At 38.2% G+C, this 23,889-nt stretch overlaps 1 protein-coding gene across 3 annotated transcripts in view; it reads right to left on the minus strand.

The window, feature by feature from the left end:
* Window positions 1-23,889, minus strand: part of ZnT49B (Zinc transporter 49B) — a 174,189-nt gene that overhangs the window by 44,601 nt on the left and 105,699 nt on the right. For all 3 annotated transcript variants that reach the window (XM_067145625.2, XM_067145626.2, XM_067145624.2), the window contains exon 7: window positions 16,493-16,631. In XM_067145625.2, the coding sequence (XP_067001726.2) occupies window positions 16,493-16,631 (139 nt within the window). The remainder of the gene's footprint in view (window positions 1-16,492; window positions 16,632-23,889) is intronic.

Consider the following 23,889-nt stretch of genomic DNA (forward strand, 5'->3'; position numbering starts at 1 on the left):
TTTCTCATCATTTAGACTGTAATAATTAGGCATCACGCATATTATTGTATTTAATCATAGGTTAAGTGAAATTTGTTTGTAATTATTCTGTATTGCTGTAAGTGAGATTTGGTGGTTTCATATAGTCATGCTATGGCTTGTAACTCTGGCTAGATGAGCTGGCATAGTATTTTGCAATCAAGGCTATGTTTAACTGAGAATGTTGTGTGCAAGCAGAATTCCCGGTGACGCATGAAACTTCGTCATCTGCAATCCGCTTGGGCACGCTTAGACAACACTTGACTGATGACATCAGTGCGAGGGCATGTGATTGCGACCAAGTGTCAGTATTTGCCAGCTACTGTATGTTGAAGTGGAAGGGATGAACAGAGAGTAGGGAGATGAGTCGTCATCGCGAGGTTATAAAAGTCGATGCAACGGTGGTGAGAGGTATTCAGATCATATCGTTCAGATCATATGTAGCAGTCAGATGTATCAAATGGAAGAAGTGGTCTTAGAGTGATGGTCAGAGCTAAGAGTTGTGTTTTCAAGAGGTCTACAAGTGGTGGTTGCATCCGAGCAGAGACGGGTATTATGCTGATAAAAGAAACATCATCTTCTTGCGAGGATGGACTTCACAAGATGTTTCAATATTTTCCAATTACTTATAATATATTGAGTGGACGTAATTACATTGGAGCTCTCTACACGCGTACATGGTATGTAGGCCAACTCCTTGTTATATAAGAATATAACAGCAGACGGCTCCCGACTTCAGCTCATAGGTTTTCCCAAGAATTTCAAGTTCAACAGCGGTGTATGCAGACATCAGGTAATTAAAGCATCAGACATGTTATGCATTCATAACATGAAGAAGAATGTAATCAGCGGCGATATCACATCTCACTTCAAGTTCATCCCAATAGCTTTTTTTTTTTTTTGGTTTAGATTAAATTTTCCTTTTATTAGTACCGCAAATCTCACTATATATATTTTTTTTGTTAAATTAAAAGACGTCAATGATTGTTCATTGTGACATAAATTATAGTCATAAACTCAGTTTTATTTTAATTATAATAAGTGATTCCAGTTCCATGTACAATCCTCAATTGTGGAAATGCAACAGTAATTTAATATTGTCCTGATCCATATCCCTGTATATTGCCAGATATGTGAGTTTATCACCTCACGCCTTGAGATAATTGATATAAGAGGTATGCTCTACCGAATTTTGTTGTTTTTCTTAAAAAAGGAACTGGCGCCCAAACAAATGTTATTTATATTGTGTGGAAGATATGAAGGTATAAGAGTAGTGGTTGGAGTAGCCACAACGTGTCGCCAGCAACGTGGGACTCGAAAGGTTCAGAAAAAGTGTTTCTGAATGGCAATATACATGGATCAGTTCTTTTAATGAGTACGCACATGTTAAATTCACCGAGTAATGTTAGGAAGGTCATTTTGTTGAAGTTTTTATTTAAGGGGTAATGTCAGAGGAAGTGCAAGGGGAAATAGCTTTTAGATCGCGAAAAATTAGTAGGAAACCGAAGATGGACAAGGATAGCAATATGCAGTCAGGTGATGAGGCTGATGTTATTGTGTCCAAGGAAATCCAAGGTGGTAACATAAATAGGAAGTTGGTGACTAAGGTGGGACCTACTGAAAGTCAGAAAATAGTAGAAACTGAGGAATACGCTGTCACGCAAGATCAAAGTAAAGGGGTGATTGACCTTGGTTTATTTAATTTGCTGATGTCCAAAATGACTGAGCAGAATAATATTATGAGTGAGAAAATTGAATCTCAGAATAATATTATGAGTGAGAAAATTGAAACGGTTATTAGTGAGAAAATTGAAATGGTCATTAGTGAGAAAATTGAATCTCAGAATAATATTATGAGTGAGAAAATTGAAGCGGTCATTAGTGAGAAAATTGAAGCTCAGGGTATTAATATTAATAAGAAGATCGATGATGTTACTAATAAGATAGATCATAAGGTGTTAGAAATAAGTAAGCAAATTAATAATTTAGAAAGTAAGGTTAATAGGGAGTGTAGTGACATCAGAGCTGAGATGGAATTGGGTCGGAGCAATCTCCATACTGAAATCGAGCAAGTTAGTGAGACATGCATCAAACAAGGTCATAAGATTGATGAATTAGGCGCCAAGATCGAGTCTAATAAAGGAGAAATCAATGAGTTAGTAGAAGAAAGCTTTGAAAAGATAACCAATACATTGGGGCAAGAAACTAGGAAATGTATTAGTAGGGTAGAATATGTGGAAAGAAAACTTGGAGAAGTAGGTGATCTAGAGAGTGAACAAAAATCATTATCACAGAAGGTGAGAGAATCGAAAGAAAAGTTGCAGGAGGAATTAAGAAAAATTCAAGAAAAGGCTGAGGAAACTGTGGAAGAAAAATTTCTGTGTTGCCAGAGAGTACTCCAGAAAGAAGTGCGTGACAGTAGAAATGTACGTGAAATAATTGTAAATAATGGTTTAATCACTAGAGATCATGATTTACCTAAGTTTTCTGGGAAAGAATTTAACCCGATGGAATTTATGAAAGTAGTAGAGAAGAAATTTGCTGTTCAATTAAGAGACAATATTATTAGCTGGGAAACTGTATTGGAGATCTTATCTAATGCTTTCGTAGGAGAGACTAAGTCTTGCTTTCAAGTATATAAAAGCTCGATGTCTAGTCTAACTGAATTTAAGGAGAAATTCATGGCTAAATTTTGGAGTGAAGGTGTTCAGCGTAGAGAGAGAGAGAGAGTAATGTGTGGCAGGTATAATTCTAACGAGGGTGTTAGAATGACAGAATATTTTTTGGCTCATGTTTTGGTGTGGAGAAATTTAGAATGTATTGGACCTGAGGCTGATATAGTTAGACTTATGGCTAAGCACTATCCCGATAGAATAAGAGAAGCTGTTTGTATGCAAAAAGTGGAGACTATTAAGGAAATGGAGATTTTGTTGGAAAGTTTTGATGCTTTAGGTAGTAGCTTGAATAATAGTAGGACACTAAATAGGAATGTAGAAGGAAGGGCTAACCAATCTAATAATCAGGACAGGCCTATGAATAATCGTAACTACAGAAGAGAATATCAGGAGAGACCTAATAATAATTTCCACAGGGAGAGAAATTATCAAAATAGTTCGGAACATTTCAGGACTGGGAGGCGTGATTATGGAAATCAACCAGAAGCTGGGAGGCGGGAGAATACAGGCCATAATAATAATAATAATAATGACGCTAGAGGAAATAGGCAACAGGGGAGGCCGACTGAGGTGTGTAACCAACAAGTCGTAACCGAACCAAGTACTTTAAACGCACAACGGACTGTATAAACAGGTCACTGAGACAGTCTGTAAATGGTGAGTTCACGTATAAGGTAGATAAGTATGTTAATGTCGACCAGCCTATAGTTGTAAGTGAACATGATTGTGACCTAAGTAGCAATAATTCAAATGTTTTAAGTGACGACTTAATCGTAGACAATAAATTTTATAAGTGTAATTTAAATTTAGATATAAGGCAAAATTTGTTAAGTGATCTTATATTATGTAATGAGGATAATTTAAGTAGTGTTACTGTTACACTGACGATTGAACTGCTGATATGGGGCAGAAAAGTTCAGATTTTGTTGGACTCTGGTAGTGAGAAGTCATGTGTAAATTCCAAGCTGTATGAGGAAGTTTTGAGAGAGAAGTATGATGTAGCGGAAATTCCAGTGAGGAATACGTTCATCGTAACAACTGTTGGAAACAAGTCTCAAAGAGTGAATAAACAAATAGCTGTCCCCATTAACATAAGTGGAGAATGTATTTTCCAACCATGCTTAGTTGTGCCTAATTTAGTTTATGCCGTTATTTTAGGTACTGACTGGTTAACGTGTCACAAGGCTAAATTAAATTTTGATCTGTGTAATGTCAATCTTATTTGGGGAAAGAGTAGCAGGGAAGTCAGTTTACCATATGATGTTTTGTCAGAATTTTTTTTTTTGTTTTTTTGCTAGGGGCTTTACGTCGCTCCGACACAGATAGGTCTTATGGCGACGATGGGATAGGAAAGGCCTAGGAGTTGGAAGGAAGCGGCCGTGGCCTTAATTAAGGTACAGCCCCAGCATTTGCCTGGTGTGAAAATGGGAAACCACGGAAAACCATCTTCAGGGCTGCCGATAGTGGGATTCGAACCTACTATCTCCCGGATGCAAGCTCACAGCCGCGCGCCTCAACGCACACGGCCAACTCGCCCGGTGTCAGAAATTAGTGCGAATAAAGTGTGTTCTAGTACGGAAGGGTCTTGTGAAATTCCTAATATTAGGAAAAATATTGATGTCTGCCATGTGTCTGTACAGAGAGAGATTCTACAGATGAATTGTATGAGACAGTGGAGAAATGTAATTTAGCGGAAAGTCAAAAGGATGAATTGTGTGAATTATTGATATCACATAGTGATGTTTTTAGTGACCGGCCTGGTAGAACACATCTTTACGAACACAAATTTAATGTTCTCGATAACTCAACTTTTGTAAGACTATATTGGATGAATTTGAGCTTGGTGACAAGGTTTTACTCAGAGTGCCACTCCCGTCATCAGCAGAAGCTGGTCAATTTTCTAAGTTTTTCTTGTTATATCAGGGATACTTCACCGTAGTGAAACAGATTGGGAAATGTGCTTATTCATTAGAAGACAAGGAAGGAAATATCGTAGGCACATACAGTACAATATAAGAAATCTTAAGAAATATATCATGTGAGTTTGTTGATTAATTTTCATTATTATGTTAATTCACCATGTTTTATGAAGCTGGCATTGCAAACAGGACTTCAGTGAAATTAGCGTGTGTTGTGATATTAAGTGAAGCACGGCAGTGCAATAAACTCCAGTGCTTGGAGAAAGTGTATATAATGAAATGTCTTCGAGAATTACTTTTGGACACTAAATGAACGTTTGAAACGACAGATAATACTGTATAATCAAAGTGAATATGATAATTGATCAATGTTTTATATGTGCAACAACGAACATCCAGATGGATGATACTATGTACCCAATTTGTAAAAGGGCATTTTTATACATGTATATATGGTGTACTCGATTTCAGGTGATTATGTATATATTTCATGAATCAATCGATTCATTTAATCGATTATTTCATGAGGGAGGCGTTCTGTAACCGTACAACAGGGTTACAGATTCCATTCAGTATTTATTATTATTATTATTATTATTATTATTATTATTATTATTATCATCATCATTATCATTATTAACCCGATTCATTAGATTTTATATTCCGTTTCTCATCATTTAGACTGTAATAATTAGGCATCACGCATATTATTGTATTTAATCATAGGTTAAGTGAAATTTGTTTGTAATTATTCTGTATTGCTGTAAGTGAGATTTGTTGGTTTCATATAGTCATGCTATGGCTTGTAACTCTGGCTAGATGAGCTGGCATAGTATTTTGCAATCAAGGCTATGTTTAACTGAGAATGTTGTGTGCAAGCAGAATTCCCGGTGACGCATGAAACTTCGTCATCTGCAATCCGCTTGGGCACGCTTAGACAACACTTGACTGATGACATCTGTGCGTGGGCATGTGATTGCGACCAAGTGTCAGTATTTGCCAGCTACTGTATGTTGAAGTGGAAGGGATGAACAGAGAGTAGGGAGATGAGTCGTCATCGCGAGGTTATAAAAGTCGATGCAACGACGGTGGTGAGAGGTATTCAGATCATATCGTTCAGATCATATGTAGCAGTCAGATGTATCAAATGGAAGAAGTGGTCTTAGAGTGATGGTCAGAGCTAAGAGTTGTGTTTTCAAGAGGTCTACAAGTGGTGGTTGCATCCGAGCAGAGACGGGTATTATGCTGATAAAAGAAACATCATCATCTTGCGAGGATGGACTTCACAAGATGTTTCAATAATATTTTCCAATTACTTATAATATATTGAGTGGACGTAATTACATTAGAGCTCTCTACACGTGTACATGGTATGTAGGCCAACTCCTTGTTATATAAGAATATAACAGCAGATGGCTCCCGACTTCAGCTCATAGGTTTTCCCAAGAATTTCAAGTTCAACAGCGGTGTATGCAGACATCAGGTAATTAAAGCATCAGACATGTTATGCATTCATAACATGAAGAAGAATGTAATCAGCGGCGATATCACATCTCACTTCAAGTTCATGCCAATAGCTTCTTTTTGTTTAGATTAAATTTTCCTTTTATTAGTACCGCAAATCTCACTATATATATATTTTTTGTTAAATTAAAAGACGTCAATGATTGTTCATTGTGACGTAAATTATAGTCATAAACTCAGTTTTATTTTAATTATAATAAGTGATTCCAGTTCCATGTACAATCCTCAATTGTGGAAATGCAACAGTAATTTAATATTGTCCTGATCCATATCCCTGTATATTGCCAGATATATGAGCTTATCACCTCACGCCTTGAGATAATTGATATAAGAGGTATGCTCTACCGAATTTTGTTGTTTTTCTTAAAAAAGCAACTGGCGCTCAAACAAATGTTATTTATATTGTGTGGAAGATATGAAGGTATAAGAGTAGTGGTTGGAGTAGCCCCACTGCTTACAGGGTATGTGATCATATGCATTCTCAATATCCAATAATACAACTAAAAACATTCTATTCTTACCCTAATATTTTCCAAAGAACATTCTTGCTGAAATAAAATGAAGTGCTGTTTCCTAAGTTTAAGTTCAACAAATTTTCTGATTTTTCTCTCTAGGATGGACTCGTATACTTTTAACCCATGGGATGTTAAAGCTATTATACTTCTTTCGTTTTCCTTTCTTAAACAGTGGAATGATTATGCCTTGACTCCAGTCACTGGGAATTTTGTTTTCTTTCCAAATTTTATTTAGTACATTGTACAACCATCGTATTCCAGGTCCTCCAAGTGCTTTGACCATGTCCCCACTAAGCTCATCCAGTCCAAGCAACTTTTTTTTAAACTTATTGCTGTTTCCACTTCCAACCAGGTCACTTTTCACTTTTCTCCATTATTCTTTATAGGTTTGGAGAGTCATCTTGAGGATCTTCATTTGTACTGCAGTTCATTCAGTAAGTGATTGAAATATATACTGAACTCCTGTAATATTTCACTTTCATTTCTCTTACCACTTTATTTCAAAGCTCTGCTGTGTCGATGGTTATTACACTAGGGGGCGGATTTCTATGACAAGTCATATTTTTTTCCTTAACATTATATCATATAGTCTTGTATATTCAAAATGTTTCCAAGCATGATAATCAAAATTAAACAGGTTTTATTGGACATATAAATGCATATTTACCCCTTTTTTTAGTTTTGTGGCATATTTTGAACAAAATCTCATTATAACAGCATATTTTAGTCATTTTAATTTGAATTTTGTTTTCTAAAAATCAGAGTAAGCTCTAGAAATTATTTTTCAGGATAGACTGTAATATATTTCTACTGAAGAACCATTGAAAAGCAGTGAATGGAATATTTGTAGCAGGTAAGAGTTATTGTTTGCTGGTTGGGTCAATTCCTGGAAACTGGGCCAGTGTTTACATGGAAGCAGAGGCAATTCTGTAGTTATTTGCCTTTATTCATATCTCTCTCCTTTGCCCTTTCCTCTTCCTCCTTCAACACACTGAATTACCTTGGTTATTGAGGGAGCTTCATGTATCCGGTTGCTTTAAATGTGCCTAAAACAAAAGTCTCAGTTAGTGAGAAGTTGTGAAGTTTCGTTTGCGAGTTTGCTGAAAACGTATTCAATACCCAAGGTGTGATATTATTTTGTAAATTGTATGAGGTAAAAGTTACTGCTGAAAAGCGCTTCACTGTGCTACAATATTGTAATACTGCAAAACATAAGAATTGTTTAACTAGATATTCTGCCCTCGAAAATAGGCAACGTCTGCTATTCGAAACTCTGACATCAAGTTCACAGTGTTCTCAATTTTTGCAATATCTCTTCAAGATGATGGTTTTGTCTAATATTCCTTTAAAGAAACTTAACAACCGAAGCTTCAGACAATTTCTTAAAATTATATAAAGCATCCTGTTCCCAACAAATCTACTCTTAGGAAGGACTATTTGACCCCTTCGAGGGCCCTGGGACTGCTACGGTAGCTGTAAAGGCCCTTCAGGAACTCTGAAAAGTGGTGGCAAAAGGGGCTCTAATTAAGACGCAGTAGCTCGTTATGCTACTTAGGTTCCAAAATAAATAAATAAATAAATAAATAAATAAATAAATAAATAAATAAATAAATAAATAAATAAATAAATAAATAAATAAATGAATAAATGAATAAATAAATAAATAAATAAATAAAATAAATAAATAAATAAATAAATAAATGCAATGTAAATTTTAATCTTATACCAGTTGTATAGTATTATTTGAAGTAATTCCACATACTGTATATGAGTTGACTATGTAAGTACAGGAGATATTATAAGTAGAATTTTGTAAACAATAGAAATTTATTAAGGATGAGCTGTATGTTTAATAGAAAAAATTGTTAGCATAAATTGTACAATATTGTATTCTAGGAAAATGTCTTCTTTTCTTGTTAATTTAGTGCTTGACAATAATGTATTTTAATGTACCATTTGCCACCGAGGTAGACACCTCATTTGCAAATAAAGAGATTTTGATTTGATTTGATATGAAGAGATGTTGGATATAAGGCGTGGCACAGGAGACAGTAAGATATGGGTTTCAATAGATGAGACGACAGATATGGATGGAAGATATAGCAAATGTGACTGATGGCACGCTGAAAGAAGACTGGCCTGGCGATATGGCCCTTCCGGCATGTGAAGTGCTAGAGAAGACAAATCATTCCACCATTGCAGTTCTCTGTGACAATTCAATTAATCTGTTGCGGCCAAACAAGGCAAAGAGAGAGCACTCTGTATATGGTGAAAGCATCCAAGGGATTTAAATGCTATACCCAAAAATGTTATATTTGGCATGTCTTACACATGACTTGCACAGGATAGCTGAAGAAGGTAGAAGTAGCTACCCTACCTCCCCAGCCAGTTATAACACGTTAAGGGAATTGGCTTGATGCCGCAGTGTACTATTGCAACAACTTAGATGTTGTGGAAAAGATCATTAAGTCTTTTGATCCTGTAGAATCGTCTTCCATAAAAACTACTCAAGATATATTTTCAAGCACTACATTAAGAGCAGACCTGCCTTAAATAAAGTCCAATTTTAACTCTTACCTGTAGCAATCACACAACTGGAAGTTTCTGGTGCAGAACTAAGCAATGCATTGGACGTAGTGAAGTGCAGTGGACCAGAATTAAAGCATGTGAAAGGAACAGTATCATCTAGGGTGTGTAGAAAAATTAGAAAATGTACTGAAAAAGAATAGCGGACTTTTATACCTGTGTGGAATAAGCGACAATCTTTGTGGGAACCCTTCATCTGAAGATTTTCAGGAATATTCTCCAAGTGATTGAACTGTATTCAAGTATGCTCCAATTACATTACGTGATGGAGAAAGAAGTTCTCACTACAAGACGATACTCAGCGATAACAGGAGAGGATTCTCATTCAACAACTTTAAGATGCATGTGGTCATAAATTGAAACAATCCTGATAATTGAGACTAGATCAAGTATGAAAGCTTAAATCAAATAATACATATTTTGTGAATAACGTAAAACTGATTGAATGTTGAAGTGTAGTAGTAAACTGTAGTGTTTATGTCTTCCACAGAGTCTGTCCTTGCCTAGGAGTATGCAATGTAACTTTAATGAGTCCATGAAATATTCAGCACTATAGTTGATTTTTAGGTTAAGGATTTCGAAGAATTATAACCCCTGAATATTGAATTTTCACGACCGCATTGTAATCAAAATCGACTTTCAACCTATTAGGCCATGTTACATACATTTAGTATGTGTTGAAGAGATGTTAAGTACAGAACAAAAATGGCTAACCGGACACCAGTGGGATCTGAACCCACAACCTCCCAATTTCGTGTTGGTTGCTCTACCAATTGAGCTATGGTAGTCTAGGTCATCTTTGTTCTGTTGGAAAGGATCTAAGATACAGGTCTGGCACTAATGCCATCACACTGTAGAGTGTGTGCAATTATAAGAAATAAATTAACAATACAATATATCAAGTAAATAATATTACATCAGTCTTGGGACTAGTTTCAGCCACTTAGTGGCTCATCTTCAGCCAAATAAAAAATTAAACAGATTATGTGATAACTAAAACATATGTATACCAGACAAAGACAATGTTGCAGGAATAATTATAACATTAAAGTACATATAACAACAAAAATTATGGTTGTGATCTTGTCATAATATGATGTCTTTAAGTTGACTTAGGACCTCAGACAAAGAAGTAAATCTGAAAATGACAGCCAGAATTAGGAATGAATAAACATACAGAAAAGAAAGTAAAAAGGAGAAAAATTATTTATGAGACTCACCTCTATAGTGAAATGTGCAGTATATTTATTGTCTGATGTAGAACAAGCATGGAAAATTGTTTTATCCATCTAGAACAGTTTTTCAATCCAAATGAAATTTCAGAGGAATCAAACATTTTGTATGACCTTTTAATTCCTATCTGTAGTAATCATGTCTCTGATAAAAATAATTCTTTCTTTTATAATTTTTAAATTCCCCTCTCAGCAGCAGTCATTTTTTCCACATCCTTCAGCCCCACCTTAGACAACCCTTCTCTCCTTCTCCCCTGCCTCCCCCTAACCCCCCCACGCCTCCCATCCTCCCCATTCCCCTTGCCTTCCCCTCTTTATACCCTCTTCCCTCCTTTGTTTACATGGCCTGCCTGCTTCCTACAACAAGTCAGTGCTTGTTCCCTATCCATTCCTTTGTTTACATGGCCTGCCTGCTTCCTCGTCTTTGTCTGGTATACATTTGTTTTAGTTATCACATAATCTGTTTAATTTTTATTTGGCTGAAGATGGCCACTAAGTGGCTGAAACTAGTCCCAAGACTAATGTAATATCATTTACTTGATATATTGCATTGAAAAAGTGGACTGTCTTGTCAATTTATTTCTTATAATTGTACTTCAGTTTTGCTGGCAGGACCTAGTGTTTACTGTGCACTATTGACTGGACTATCGAATGAAAACTACCGAATTATTCGATAGTCGTCAACTACCATAACAATCGATTGTTTCCGTTTGCATTCGGTTTATCATTCGGATCACAAATTCCAATTGTTTCCACTAGTTAGCGCTGTAATCAGCCTCCTCTTTCGTTATGGAGTGAAGTCAATCATTTATTATAAATAAATAGATATCTGACTCAAAATTGCATAATAAAAAATGCAATTTTATCACTGTGCACCTCATCAATAGATGATCATGTTATAGTTTTATAAATACTTTCCATATACTAACCATGAACTTCTAATGATTGAACATTAATCTTAAATTAATTGAATTATATGTCGTTTCCTTCATTTAGTTTAGTTTGCAGTATTCACATTACTTTAATATATGGTGTCATTACAATAAGGTGTATACCTAACCTTCGTCTGAAATTACCTAACATTTGTTATTTTATGAACATACTATCTTACATTCATTAACTTGTGGTTAGGAACACAAAAATGCATTTTATTTAAAATAAAACATAATGACCACAATTACTTTACTCTGGACATTTTATCTTATTTTATAGACCAACGTATTTAAGTTTCCAATCACTTCACTTGAACATTGTGTAACGTTTGTTACTAGTCTCAATATTTCCACTTATATCACTACCATCAAAAGAAACATGTTATAAAAATCTGTAGTATAATACAACAATCCACATTTCGGTAGTTACTAGCAAATGACTTATTACCAGTTACTAGTACTACACAAGTACAAAACGTATATTACTATTTTATAACCGATTTCAAACCGAATGATAACTATCGAATGTTTTCATTCGATAATCATGCTTCACAATTGGTAGTCTATTGATAGTTTAAAACATTCGATGTTCCCATCACTACTGTGCACTATGTCTTCTGGTACGGGCTAGAGCAATTTTGTTACTTTCATTGATCTGTCTCTGTCTCTGGCTTTGACAATATGAAAGTGACCGAGGTATGAGCGATGCTAGTAATGCCATTCCTTCTGCAGCCAGTCCCTGCTGTGAATGATGTGAAAATGTTACTCACAGGGTCGGTTGGTGCATGCATTTCAGTGGGCTTGGCAGACTGATATGTAATAGCAACTTCTGGCTCGGTGAGGAAAGAAACGGGAAACTACCTCACTCCTCATTTCCCAGTACTTTCATTTTTCAAAGTGTCAGACCTCTTCCAGTCGTACTTCCTCTTAAAATAATAATCAGCACCACAACCTGAACCATACGAACTAGTGTAGTGCAAAACACGCTCTGAACTCGGTTCATATTTATCGAGTATAGCTATGACCGAATTTGCTTCTCAAAGGAAGGAGAGCCATGCTCGTTTACCCTTGACCCTTGACACTCGCTTCTTCACGTGCTGTCTGAGTCACAGGTAGAAGCGCTCACCTCCCTCCCTCCTTGTTCAGTCGTACTCTGCTAAGTTTGTCTCGCGTTCCTTTATCTCTTGAAATATTACGCTTTTAAAGTTAAAAACTTCATGATTGTTCCGTATTGAATAGAGAAATAAGAAGATGTACAATATTATAGGGAAGGAGTATTGAAAGGTGGATCTTTCCCTATAATATTGTACATCTTCTTACATTACGCTTTTGCGTCAATGGTGGACTCATGAATGGGCATGAAACTGTCAATGATTAAACTCATATTTTTATACATTGTTTCTATACTGCACTGGGAGAAATGATTAATGGATTTGATGTGTTGCCACGTGTATTCCTCCGCGCTAGCACACTTTAGTGCTCTGTGTAAAAACCTAACCCCATAGCACTACAGCCCTGAGGGGCCTTGACCTACCAAGCGACCGCTGCTCAGTCCAAAGCCTGCAGATTACAAGGTGTCACGTAATCAGCACGACGAATCCTCTCGGCCATTATTCTTTGTTTTCTAGACCAGGTACTGCTCTCTATACGGAAATTAAATTCACATTATTAATGCATATGACATATATTTCACCACTAGCCATACCAAGGAAATTGTGTATAAACTGTGCAAATTAATGCCATTATAACACACGAAGTTAAATATAAACCTCAAAATTAATGGAAAAAGTCCTCTTTGCTCAAGGTTTTCTATTCAAGGATATACGGCTAGTGCAGGAGCTCGAGCTCAAAATTGGGAATGAATTGCAAACAAATTATTTATTGTTATGGTTATTATGAATTAATAACAAGTCATTGACTTGGTCTGGATTTAGCTGACACCTACGACTCATAAAAAGCATTCCAGCTTTACTGTAATTTCTTTCGCTGATTGCTGGAATGCACAACGTATGTCTAGCAATTACTGAAAGAGTGGATAGACTGATTTCATGCTCCTTCCACCAGCTCAGTAGGTCGTTGTCGTCTTCACCAGCATTCATATCGCAGTACATCCCTACTTCATCACCAGCAGCTCAGTTGTCGCTTATTCACTTGCTGAATTTGTTCTTTTTCTTCAGAGGCTCTTGTAGACTGAATGATGCATGTACAGTCCAACATGAAGGATCTACGGAGAGACCAAACACCTAGTTTAGTTACTTTATTCCTCATTTTAACTAAACAAGGTGTTTGGTGGATACTGGGATAAATTACTTAAGTAACTACACACAGCAAATTATATTTCCTTTCATAATCCATTTATCCACCAGGGTTGGTTTTTCCCTCGGACTCAGCGAGGGATCACACCTCTACTGCCTCAAGGGCCATGTCCTGGAGCGCGAGGCTTTCGGGTTGAGGGGATACAACTGGGGGAAGGACCAGTGCCTCGCCCAGACAGCCTCACTTGACTGTTCTGAACAGGAGCCTTGTGGGGGTATTGAAAGTTCGAAATGGATAGACAAGGAAGAGGGAAGTAAATGGCCGTGGCCTTAGGTTATGTACCATCCTGGCATTTGCCTGGAGGGGAAGTGCGAAACCACGGAAAACCACTTCAGAGATGGCTGAGGTGAGAATCGAACCCCCGCTACTCACTTGACCGCCCGAGGCTGAGTAGACCCCGACCCATCCCTCGTACCACTTTCCAAATTTCGTGGCTGAGCCGAGAATCGACCCGGGCCTCCAGGGTGGCAGGTAATCACACTAACCACTACATCACAGAGGCGAGCGCAAATTGTATTACAAACCTGATATACAGATCTGTTATAAAGATGCGTCTGACTTCATCCATTACGGCCTTCCTTTCATCTTCTAACACTTTCAGGTGGCGAAACGGAGGCCATAATAATGTGGCTATTTTGTGTACAGTTGAGACTTGTACCTTTTCACTTAAGAGTGTGAGCTCTGATCTTTATCTTACAGAATTCCTGAAGGTAAAATCAAGGTTCACCATAATATTAATGTAATGACTATATGCAATTTACTTAAGTGACATAAACTGCAAAAGTCAACCATTAACACATACCTCACACTCTGATTCACTGACTGAGCAGTGCTGCTACACTTTATGGAACCACAAGACTACTGAGTGAATTGTTGGTGCTGTTTCATGTTCCAGGCCATTTTAAATGAGTTGTACCGAATATATATGTTAACTGTGCATTGCACAATTCACAGGAAACATACCCTGTCCGCTGATTGTCTGCAGTGACTACAAGCAGGAATTTCTTCCAAACATCAGAACTGAGCCCATATCTCTTAATTATTTTATATTCACTGCTTTGAATTTTAGCCATAATGCTGTCCGACGATTCACGTGGCGTGGTGAACATAAACTCGAAACTAATGGTTAACTCAACCATTCCATCATCCTTGCATATTTGCAAATTCCTGGCCTATGCTCTATGTAAACAAGTGCTTACTCATATCTGGATGAACCACATTGCTTGCAAAGTCAGTAAAGCAAGCAAGGTCATCCTCGCTAGTCAGCAAACTTCGCTCTGAACATACCCTCTCAAACGAATTTCATCAAACTGAGGCATATCAGTTTACACGCTCCACTCATGCGTGATGGCAGTTGCATATGCAGCAAGGCATATGTTGCTCAGTCTTGGCTACCCGCCTCAAGTTCGAACAACGCATTCCACTGACAGGAACACAACGTTCAATCTTGAAAATCTCATATGCTTTAGAACACTTGAAAGCTTGGTAAGAAGCTAGTTAATACAATGTTACAGAATTATCACACCTCATTTTGTTCAGGAGTTGCCTACTTCGTCTTAATTAATATTTTCCATCCCATGCCATAATTAACTTGGATGTCGACATGTCTCCCACTGTTCCAAACATGAGTTAACTCAGATTTCAAGCAATATGCTCTTCTCCACTTTGGAATTCAGTCTGATACTGTAATTTTGTTGTTCATCACATGCTCTGTTCAGGCAATGGACGATTCATAAATTGCCTTAACGTATTTTGATGATAATTATGTGCCTTGTGTTGTTCTTTCACAGCTGTCTTCTGACAATGGCTGTGCGGAAGTGTAAAGAAAGCATGAAAGCAGATTATGAATACAGTGAAGATAAGTTACAGTGAAACAAGTTGTAGACATTTATCATGCTTCTGTCAAGTTCTGGTAAAAGATCCAAGAGAAAATGATTGCTAATGTTCGCTTCATGACTGTTCAGTAGCTGTATAAATCATAGGTTATGGTATTGAATACGTGGACCCTTCTCTACCCTTTGATAGTGTAGCTGTGTAAATACAAGGTATTTTTAGCCTATTTCAACCATTGTCAAAACATCCAGAAAAATAACTGGGGAGTGAAAAATTTCAATCAATAACGTTAAGTTACCCATTGACTACTTTTAATAGTTTTTGGAGATGCCAAGGTGTCAGAATTTAGTCCCACAGGACTTCTTTTATGTGCCAGCAAATCTACAGACAGGAGGACGATGCAACTGAGCACCTTCAAATACCACTGGACTGAGCCAGGATTGAACCTGCCAAGTTGGGGTCAGAAGACCAGCACCTCAACCATCTGAGCCACTCAACCCAATAAAGGTTAAATCACCTGTAATATTGATAATATATTCTGCAGGTGATAAATTAATTACTTTCCATTCCTCTACTAGGATGAAGCATTAGTTCGAATAATGTTATTAGTTCTATGTATCATTAACCACTCTTATGGTTTTTGGAGACCTCAAGGTGCTGGAAATTTTATCCTGCAGGAGTTCTTTTACGAGTCGGTTATCTACCAACACAACAACATGGGTCTATTTCAGGACCACCACACGGAGCCAAGATTGAACCGAGTAACTTAGGTTGAGAAAGATCAAAGCAAGTGAAAATGACTTACTTTTCAAAACCTGTTAACTCACAGAATGACCCGGCGTTACCCACAACAATGGCGGTAGCATCTATGAGTGATACAGCTACATACATTTCTTTGTCATGTTCCATCATCATATTTTGACTTTAAAATTAGTAATTTACCTGAACAGACTTGTGGATACCATATGCCAGGATCAGCTGGTTTATAGTGTCAGCGAGTGAATGAATGGATTCAGCAAACATGCTATGTGACCCAGTGTAGAGCCAAGCAAAAAGTTTAAACAAGAAATTACTCCCATTTCTGAAACAAAAAACACTATAATTAATAACAAAGTAGCAAAGATTAAATTCCTTAAAATCAACAACAGCACTTAAAAACAGAATCAAGTAAATGAAAAAAACCTCTGAGTGTTGATTAATCATGACATCATCATGACATATGTGATGTGTCTAAAACGTTTGGTGAATGCTATCATAACACAAACAAAACAGGAGATACAAAAAGAAGTCCCTTAATTGCCTTTCAAAATAATCACCATCCACAACATTACATGTTTGGCAACATTCTAGAAAGTGTCAGTAAAAGCATCTTTAGGAATAGATCACATAATAGCTGTCCTAAGATCTTGGATGGCTGCCACACCCACAAAATGTGTACCTTTCATGAACCTCTTCAGGCGGGTAAACAGGAAGAAGTTCACAAGAGATAGATCAGGGCAATATTGATGCTCACGAACATGCATGCCATGCTGAGCCAGAAATTGATGCACAAGGATCACACTGTGCGCAGGGGCATTTTCTGCTCACGACTTCCATTCTGTAAGCTAGCACCAACATTTCATGCATCTCCACCTTTGCCAATTTTTAGCAGAATTTTATTTTCATGCATTGCTCCACTGCGCTCACATTGACTATGTTCCACTGGACGCAGCAGGTTTACTGTACCAGTTCCATGTACTCCATATTAGCTTGCGCTTCTCGTCACGTGTCTGAAGAGTCACATGCATGCAAGTGCATCTGCATTCAGATATGGCACCATTCACTGAACATTTTAGACGCACCACGTACATAACAGTTCAAGATTTCAGCTTTCTCAATACATAATGTTGGTAAACATACCAGAATATGACATCACATCTACTTGTTTGTCTACCAACCACCATAAGGTGGTGGTGGTGGTGGTGGTGGTGGTGGTGGTGTCAATCAACAGCTGCACATACCGGGTATCCACAATTACTGTAAAGTTATGGTATTCATTGCAGTAGAGCATGTGCTGTAATGATTGTAGGAGTCTGAAATTTCATAGATATGCTAACTAAACAACGTGCTCGCGAGTTATGCCACAAAAGTTATTAGTTCCAACTTTTGCCACCAGGCAAAAATATGGTGCTGTAAGCAATGTCAGGGCTCACAGAAAAAAAGGCAGTAAAGATCAAACACATGATAACTGTGGTTCTGGGAGGTTTATTAGCATATATTGTTACGAACACTGTTCAATACGGCCCCCAAAGCAACATGTTGCATCCGTAACATGGCCACGGTCGACAGTTGCCCATAGCATATTGGGTGAAATCAGAGCGACATGTCATCGTATGCTACCCTTTAGATCAGGCAGAGACCGCACATGTCCCTGATAGACACGATCTTTTAAATATCCCCACCACCAGAAGTCACATGGATTTAGGTCGGGGTACCTCGAAGGCCATGCATCTAGAAAATGCCTAGAGATAATGCAGTCGTTGGTGAATGTTTCTCAAAGCAATTCTTTCACCAGGCAAGCAATATATTGTAACCTTTCAACACTATGCTCATAGGCATGTCATGAGGTCCAACAAGTCAGATATGCATTTTTCCGCATCATTCTACAGCATATTTAGTCGTAACAAGCATTTTATGCGGCGCTGCGCCAGTTCCAAGGGTGAAGCTCTAATTGCACGTACTGAGGGAGAGAGCTCTTAGTACAGTAAAACCTTGAAATTACGTTCTCTATCCAGCGAGCGAGAAAGAAATAGCACACCACAAGCAGAGACTGCCTAGGTCAGGAGGCGGAGTTAACTTTACAGGGTTCTAACTTGAGAACTGGATATTCACGGCGATTTCTCTGTATATTCATGAAGACCAACTCACAAATTCCGCGCAACAAGTGAAAATAATGATCAAATTTTGGTACAAGCCTTGAAAACTTCCAAGTAGGGACTCATTGAAATCAACATAATTTACAATATTTAATAATGTAAGAAGACGTATTACTTAACGAATGTATTAATAATGATGCACATTAGACAGATGTACGTACTGGGAACCATATGTCAGGAGAGCTTATTTTGACAGAGATGGGGAATGCCTCATACTACTTCGCCCGCTAATATCCAAGAGAAAGTTGTGAGATTACTACAGATTCAGCGATGTGATTTACACAAAAGTAGATCAGTGGAAAGAAGAAGTCTAGATCTACAAAATGAATATTCATACGATTCTGAGGGATCATTATTTGCGGACTCATTTGTCACCTGTGGTCGGAGCTTACCCTCTCCATCGACGGCGACCCGCTTATATTATAAGAGGATAACAGGACAGCCCTTAGTTACTCATTCGTTACTCAGACTCAGTCATTCACTGTGACCCACTGTTACCAGTGCTACTTATTGCTATCCAGTGTTATTCAGTGTTGTTCGATATTGTGTTAGACGGAAGTCTACTCTTCATCACCAGGCGAGTTGGCCGTGCGGTTAGGGGCGTGCAGCTGTGAGCTTGCATCCGGGAGATACTGGGTTCGAACCCTACTGTCGGCACTGTCCATGGTTTCCCATTTCACACCAGGCAAATGCTGGGACTGTACCTTAATTAAGGCCAAGGCCGCTTCCTTCCCATTCCTAGGCCTTCCCCATCCCATCGTCGCCATAAGACCTATCTGTGTCGGTGTGACATAAAACAAATAGCAAAAAAAAAACACCTCTTCATCAGGCCAATACAGGTTCCTAATACAATCCTCTTTTTTTCTGGTGTGAATAAGAACTTTGGTGTGTGGATATATGCAGTTAAAATCCCAATATATATATTAAGGGTATGCAGACAGGAAATATCAGTGACGGCTCAGACGAACATGTTTCAAGGAACGGGTTATATTCCAGTAATCGTCATGGTGTAGTGAGTTATTGATTATAGAGTGCAAATACTTATTGTACAGGGATTAAAGCGTATGCAGTATAGGAGACGATAATCTTAACAAGAAAAGGCTGTTAGACTAGCCAGGAAGTGCAGAAGGGAATCGAGTAGTGTTCTTCAGGGACTGCAACCACTACTCAAGTAGTCAATTCAAGTCTATGGGTGGGTCTATCAATATCATGTTATTCGAAGACATTTAGACAGTGCTTCAATGACCAGTTCTTCCCTTGTTCACATGTGTGTAAATGCTCATCGTACACCAGATTCTACTCTACCAGAACACGCCGGTGTGCCTGCACTATTCCATTTGAGAACCACACAGAACTTCCAACTGTAGGAGATTGCAGATCAAGACACCATGGATTCAACCTCGAAGAAGATGAACCTCGAAGAAGATGAACCTGGGACTATCTGCTAACTATGCCTCAGTGATGGAGGCCTGAATCCATAAGGGTACCTCCTGATGACAGCATGGTTACACACAGCAAATGATAAGTACATTCCATGATATTCCTAAGCATGAAAATCATAAGTGTTGCACGTAAACACGTAAACTTAACTTTGTAAGTATAATTTTTCAGCATGCATTTTGATATGTGATAACGTGTAGGTGACGCAATATGTGTGTTTCAATGGGGTAAAGTTTTCTTTATTTACCTTGATTTTGTTTTGTCTTCTGTGATTATGGGTTAATCACACATTTATTGTGTGGATTTTTGCATGAATTAGTGTACAAGGCACCATAGTGTATGTGTTTGAGTGAAGCATTCGTAAGGGTGGAGCTGATAATTCAGAGGACTTCATAATCCGTTCAAAGTCAATTTGTTCGCTTCGCGCAAGGTTCTAATGGTTCCAACTTGGATTAGGAATTTTCCTCACACTACAGCAAGAATCCATTATATTATAAGAATGTCGCTTGGTTATATCTATATTTAATTTCTGTATCAGAAATATTGGACCTCAAGCAAGACTGACACCCTCTGCGCCAATGTTCAACTTTCAATTCTCTACCTGAAGATGTACTCGAAATTTCAGAACTCAATAGAAACATCTGGACTTTGCATTCAACCGGCATATTACGTTTTTAAAGTGCAATTTTAGAGTATATACTAACAAGGGCATATTTTAAAAGTTGTATGATAACTATTCTTACAGCCTAAAAATTTTATTTGTCACTCATCAGTATAATATTATTTTATCTATAACAGTTCATCAATCCACCATTTTATATGTACATTATTGCATCATATACAAAGTTCATTCTTTTAAATTTTATTTCCACAATGTAATTCTGACTTAGGACTTCGGCAAATCCATAAGTGTATCTTAGTTAGGCTGATGATGACCCATATAGGGTCGAAATAGTCCCTTGATAATATATTGTAATGTATTTATAGACATTGCAATTATTATACAGTATTGAGTAGGTGGAATAAACATTGTAAATTATATGTAATCTTAATTCAATACGGAATTTATTGAAATTGAAATTTATAACCTTGATTTCTTGAGCTTAGCCGTTGTGCCAGCTGAAAGTAGGGAGGATGGGGCTTCAATGCCTGGGTTTGAATTCCGAAGTTCCTCATCCACCTTGATTTCTTGAGCTTAGCCGTTGTGCCAGCTGAAAGTAGGGAGGATGGGGCTTCAATGCCTGGGTTTGAATTCCGAAGTTCCTCATCCATAAAGTTTCCATCCAAATGTTTATTTGTGAAATTAAATTTTATATTCAGCACTCTACCGACCCCAAGACAGGTGCAATATGGTGTTGCCCCATTTTGCATGAAAATAAAGGTGTGGTCACAGTTGTGTTCCTGCAGAGCTGGATTCACGCAGTGGACAAAGAGGTCCTTATAACATGCAGATGTCACTGCACACCTAACAGGCCCACAAGGGGTCATCTCCTCAAAGAAAAACGGACCAAGAATGAAGGAGCTTGTAAAACCACACCAAACAGTCCAGTAAGCTGAATGCAATGGTTGTTCCTGCACAAAGTTCGGAGAAGTCGAACCCCATATGCGACAGTTCTGTGCATCCACTGCACCCTCCAGAATAAAATGCGCCTCGTCAGTCCACAGAATATTCCCCAGCCACATGTTCTCCATTTCCTTGCACACCAGAAACTGAAGGGCAAACCCATGGCGTTGTACAACATCTTGGGGTTTCAATTTGTGAGCAGTATGAAGTTTGTAGGGATACCAGTGTAAAACGCGCTGCAAAATCTTGCGAACTGTTGACCAGGATAGCGTCAATTCATGTGACACAGCTCGAGCACTGGTTACAGAATTGGGAGAATGTGCTGCACGGTCAGCTACAGCAACTTCATCAAAAACATCCATGGGGATGGGCTGCCGTTCCCTCCCTGGTGCAACACCTAATTCGCCTGTTTCCTCTAATTTAATCATTTTCTTCAGACCATTACTTGTCATAGAACCTCTTCTCTGCTGTTTCCGTTGCCAATATTCCTGCAATGCAGCATTGCTACTGCTGCCATTCTGATAAAACAATTTCCCTATTAGGGCACGTTCTTTCTTCCCAATAGGCATTACGTTTCACATGGAAAAGTTCAACTTTCTTGCGTTACAACAAAAATTTACTTCACAAAAGGAATCAAGATGCGTCAACCACCAACCGTCAACAACCAAGGAACTAACATAACGCAATTCTACAGGAAGAAAATTTTGACGTCACAGTTACGGAATATTGCACGTTCTGACTTCTTAGAGCGCCATATTTTCGCCTGGTGGAAAAACTTGGAACTAATAATGTTTTGACATAATCTGCCAGTGCATTGCTTAGTTAGTATATCAGTCCGTCCATTCTACCAAACCGATTTGCTTCATTTTGTTTTATTCTCCCCAGAATTACCTGCTGATGAATCATGAGACATTCATAGGTCTCTAAGTTCAGTAAACTTTGAGTACTCATAAATTCAAATCATTAAATGATCACTCCAATAATTGCGGCAAATTCTTACCCTAACCCGCAATACATTCTGTACTTAGCAGGTTGCTAAGAGACTAACACTATCATTAATATTCTGATATAGTGGTTCATGTTTGTGGGTTACTGTAGTCACGTCCTAGTTTGTGAACCATGGACAACGGCTGAGTAGCCTAGTAAGTGGTCCTGAGAGTCGGGATACCAGTTGCTATGGAATGGGAGTGGGCATCTCGGACATATTCTGAGTCGTGGCCCTCCTTGCGCTCAGGCGGCTAGGACTATACAATTCACCGGTGGTCCATAACCCGTTAGAGAAGAGATCCTCACTTGGACTATGAGCAAGTAGGGTAGCATCCTGCTTCATGAATTTACCGAGCTCAAAACACTTTAAGCAAGCCTCGGGCCAATGGGAGTAATGGAGTCCATCTCCCATTTGACAGGCGAGGGACTCCTTGGAAACAACTTGGCGAACGAAATGGAATTCGATGGGGAGCTATCAATATTAATGGGGCTTATGGAAGAAAGAAGGTAGAACTGGCTGAGTCAGCAAAGAGGATGCATCTAGATGTGCTAGGAGTAAGTGATATTCGGGTAAGGGGAAATAATGAGGAAGAGATAGGAGATTATAAAGTGTACTTGACGGGTGTTAGAAAGGGAAGGGCAGAGTCTGGGGTAGGGCTCTTTATTAGGAATACCATTGCACGCAACATAGTTTCTGTTAGGCACGTAAATGAGCGAATGATGTGGGTAGATTTGTCAGTTGGTGGAATTAGGACAGGAATTGTGTCCGTGTATTCACCATGTGAGGGTGCAGATGAGGATGAAGTTGACAAGTTTTATGAAGCATTGAGTGACATCGTGGTTAGGGTCAACAGCAAGGATAGAATAGTGCTAATGGGCGATTTCAATGCGAGAGTTGGGAATAGAACTGAAGGATACGAAAGGGTGATTGGTAAATGTGGGGAAGATATGGAAGCTAATGGGAATGGGAAGCGTTTGCTGGACTTCTGTGCTAGTATGGGTTTAGCTGTTACGAATACATTCTTCAAGCATAAGGCTATTCACCGCTACACATGGGAAGCTAGGGGTACCAGATCCATAATAGACTATATCTTAACAGATTCTGAATTCAAGAAATCTGTTAGGAATGTACGAGATTTTCGCGGATTTTTCGATGATACAGACCACTATCTGATCTGTAGTAAACTATCTCTAGGCCTAGGGTAGAGAAAGTTAAATCTGTCTGCAAACGAATAAGGGTAGAAAATCTCCAGGACGAGGAAATTAGACAGAAATACATGGATATGATTACTGAGAAGTTTCGAACAGTAAATAAGCAGGTTCAGGATATAGAAAGTGAATGGGTGGCATACAGGGATGCTGTAGTAGAAACAGCAAGGGAATGCCTAGGAACAACTGTGTGTAAAGATGGGAAAAGGCGAACATCTTGGTGG

Source organism: Anabrus simplex, chromosome 4 (genome assembly GCF_040414725.1).
Source record: "Anabrus simplex isolate iqAnaSimp1 chromosome 4, ASM4041472v1, whole genome shotgun sequence".
NCBI classification, from domain to species: domain Eukaryota; kingdom Metazoa; phylum Arthropoda; class Insecta; order Orthoptera; family Tettigoniidae; genus Anabrus; species Anabrus simplex.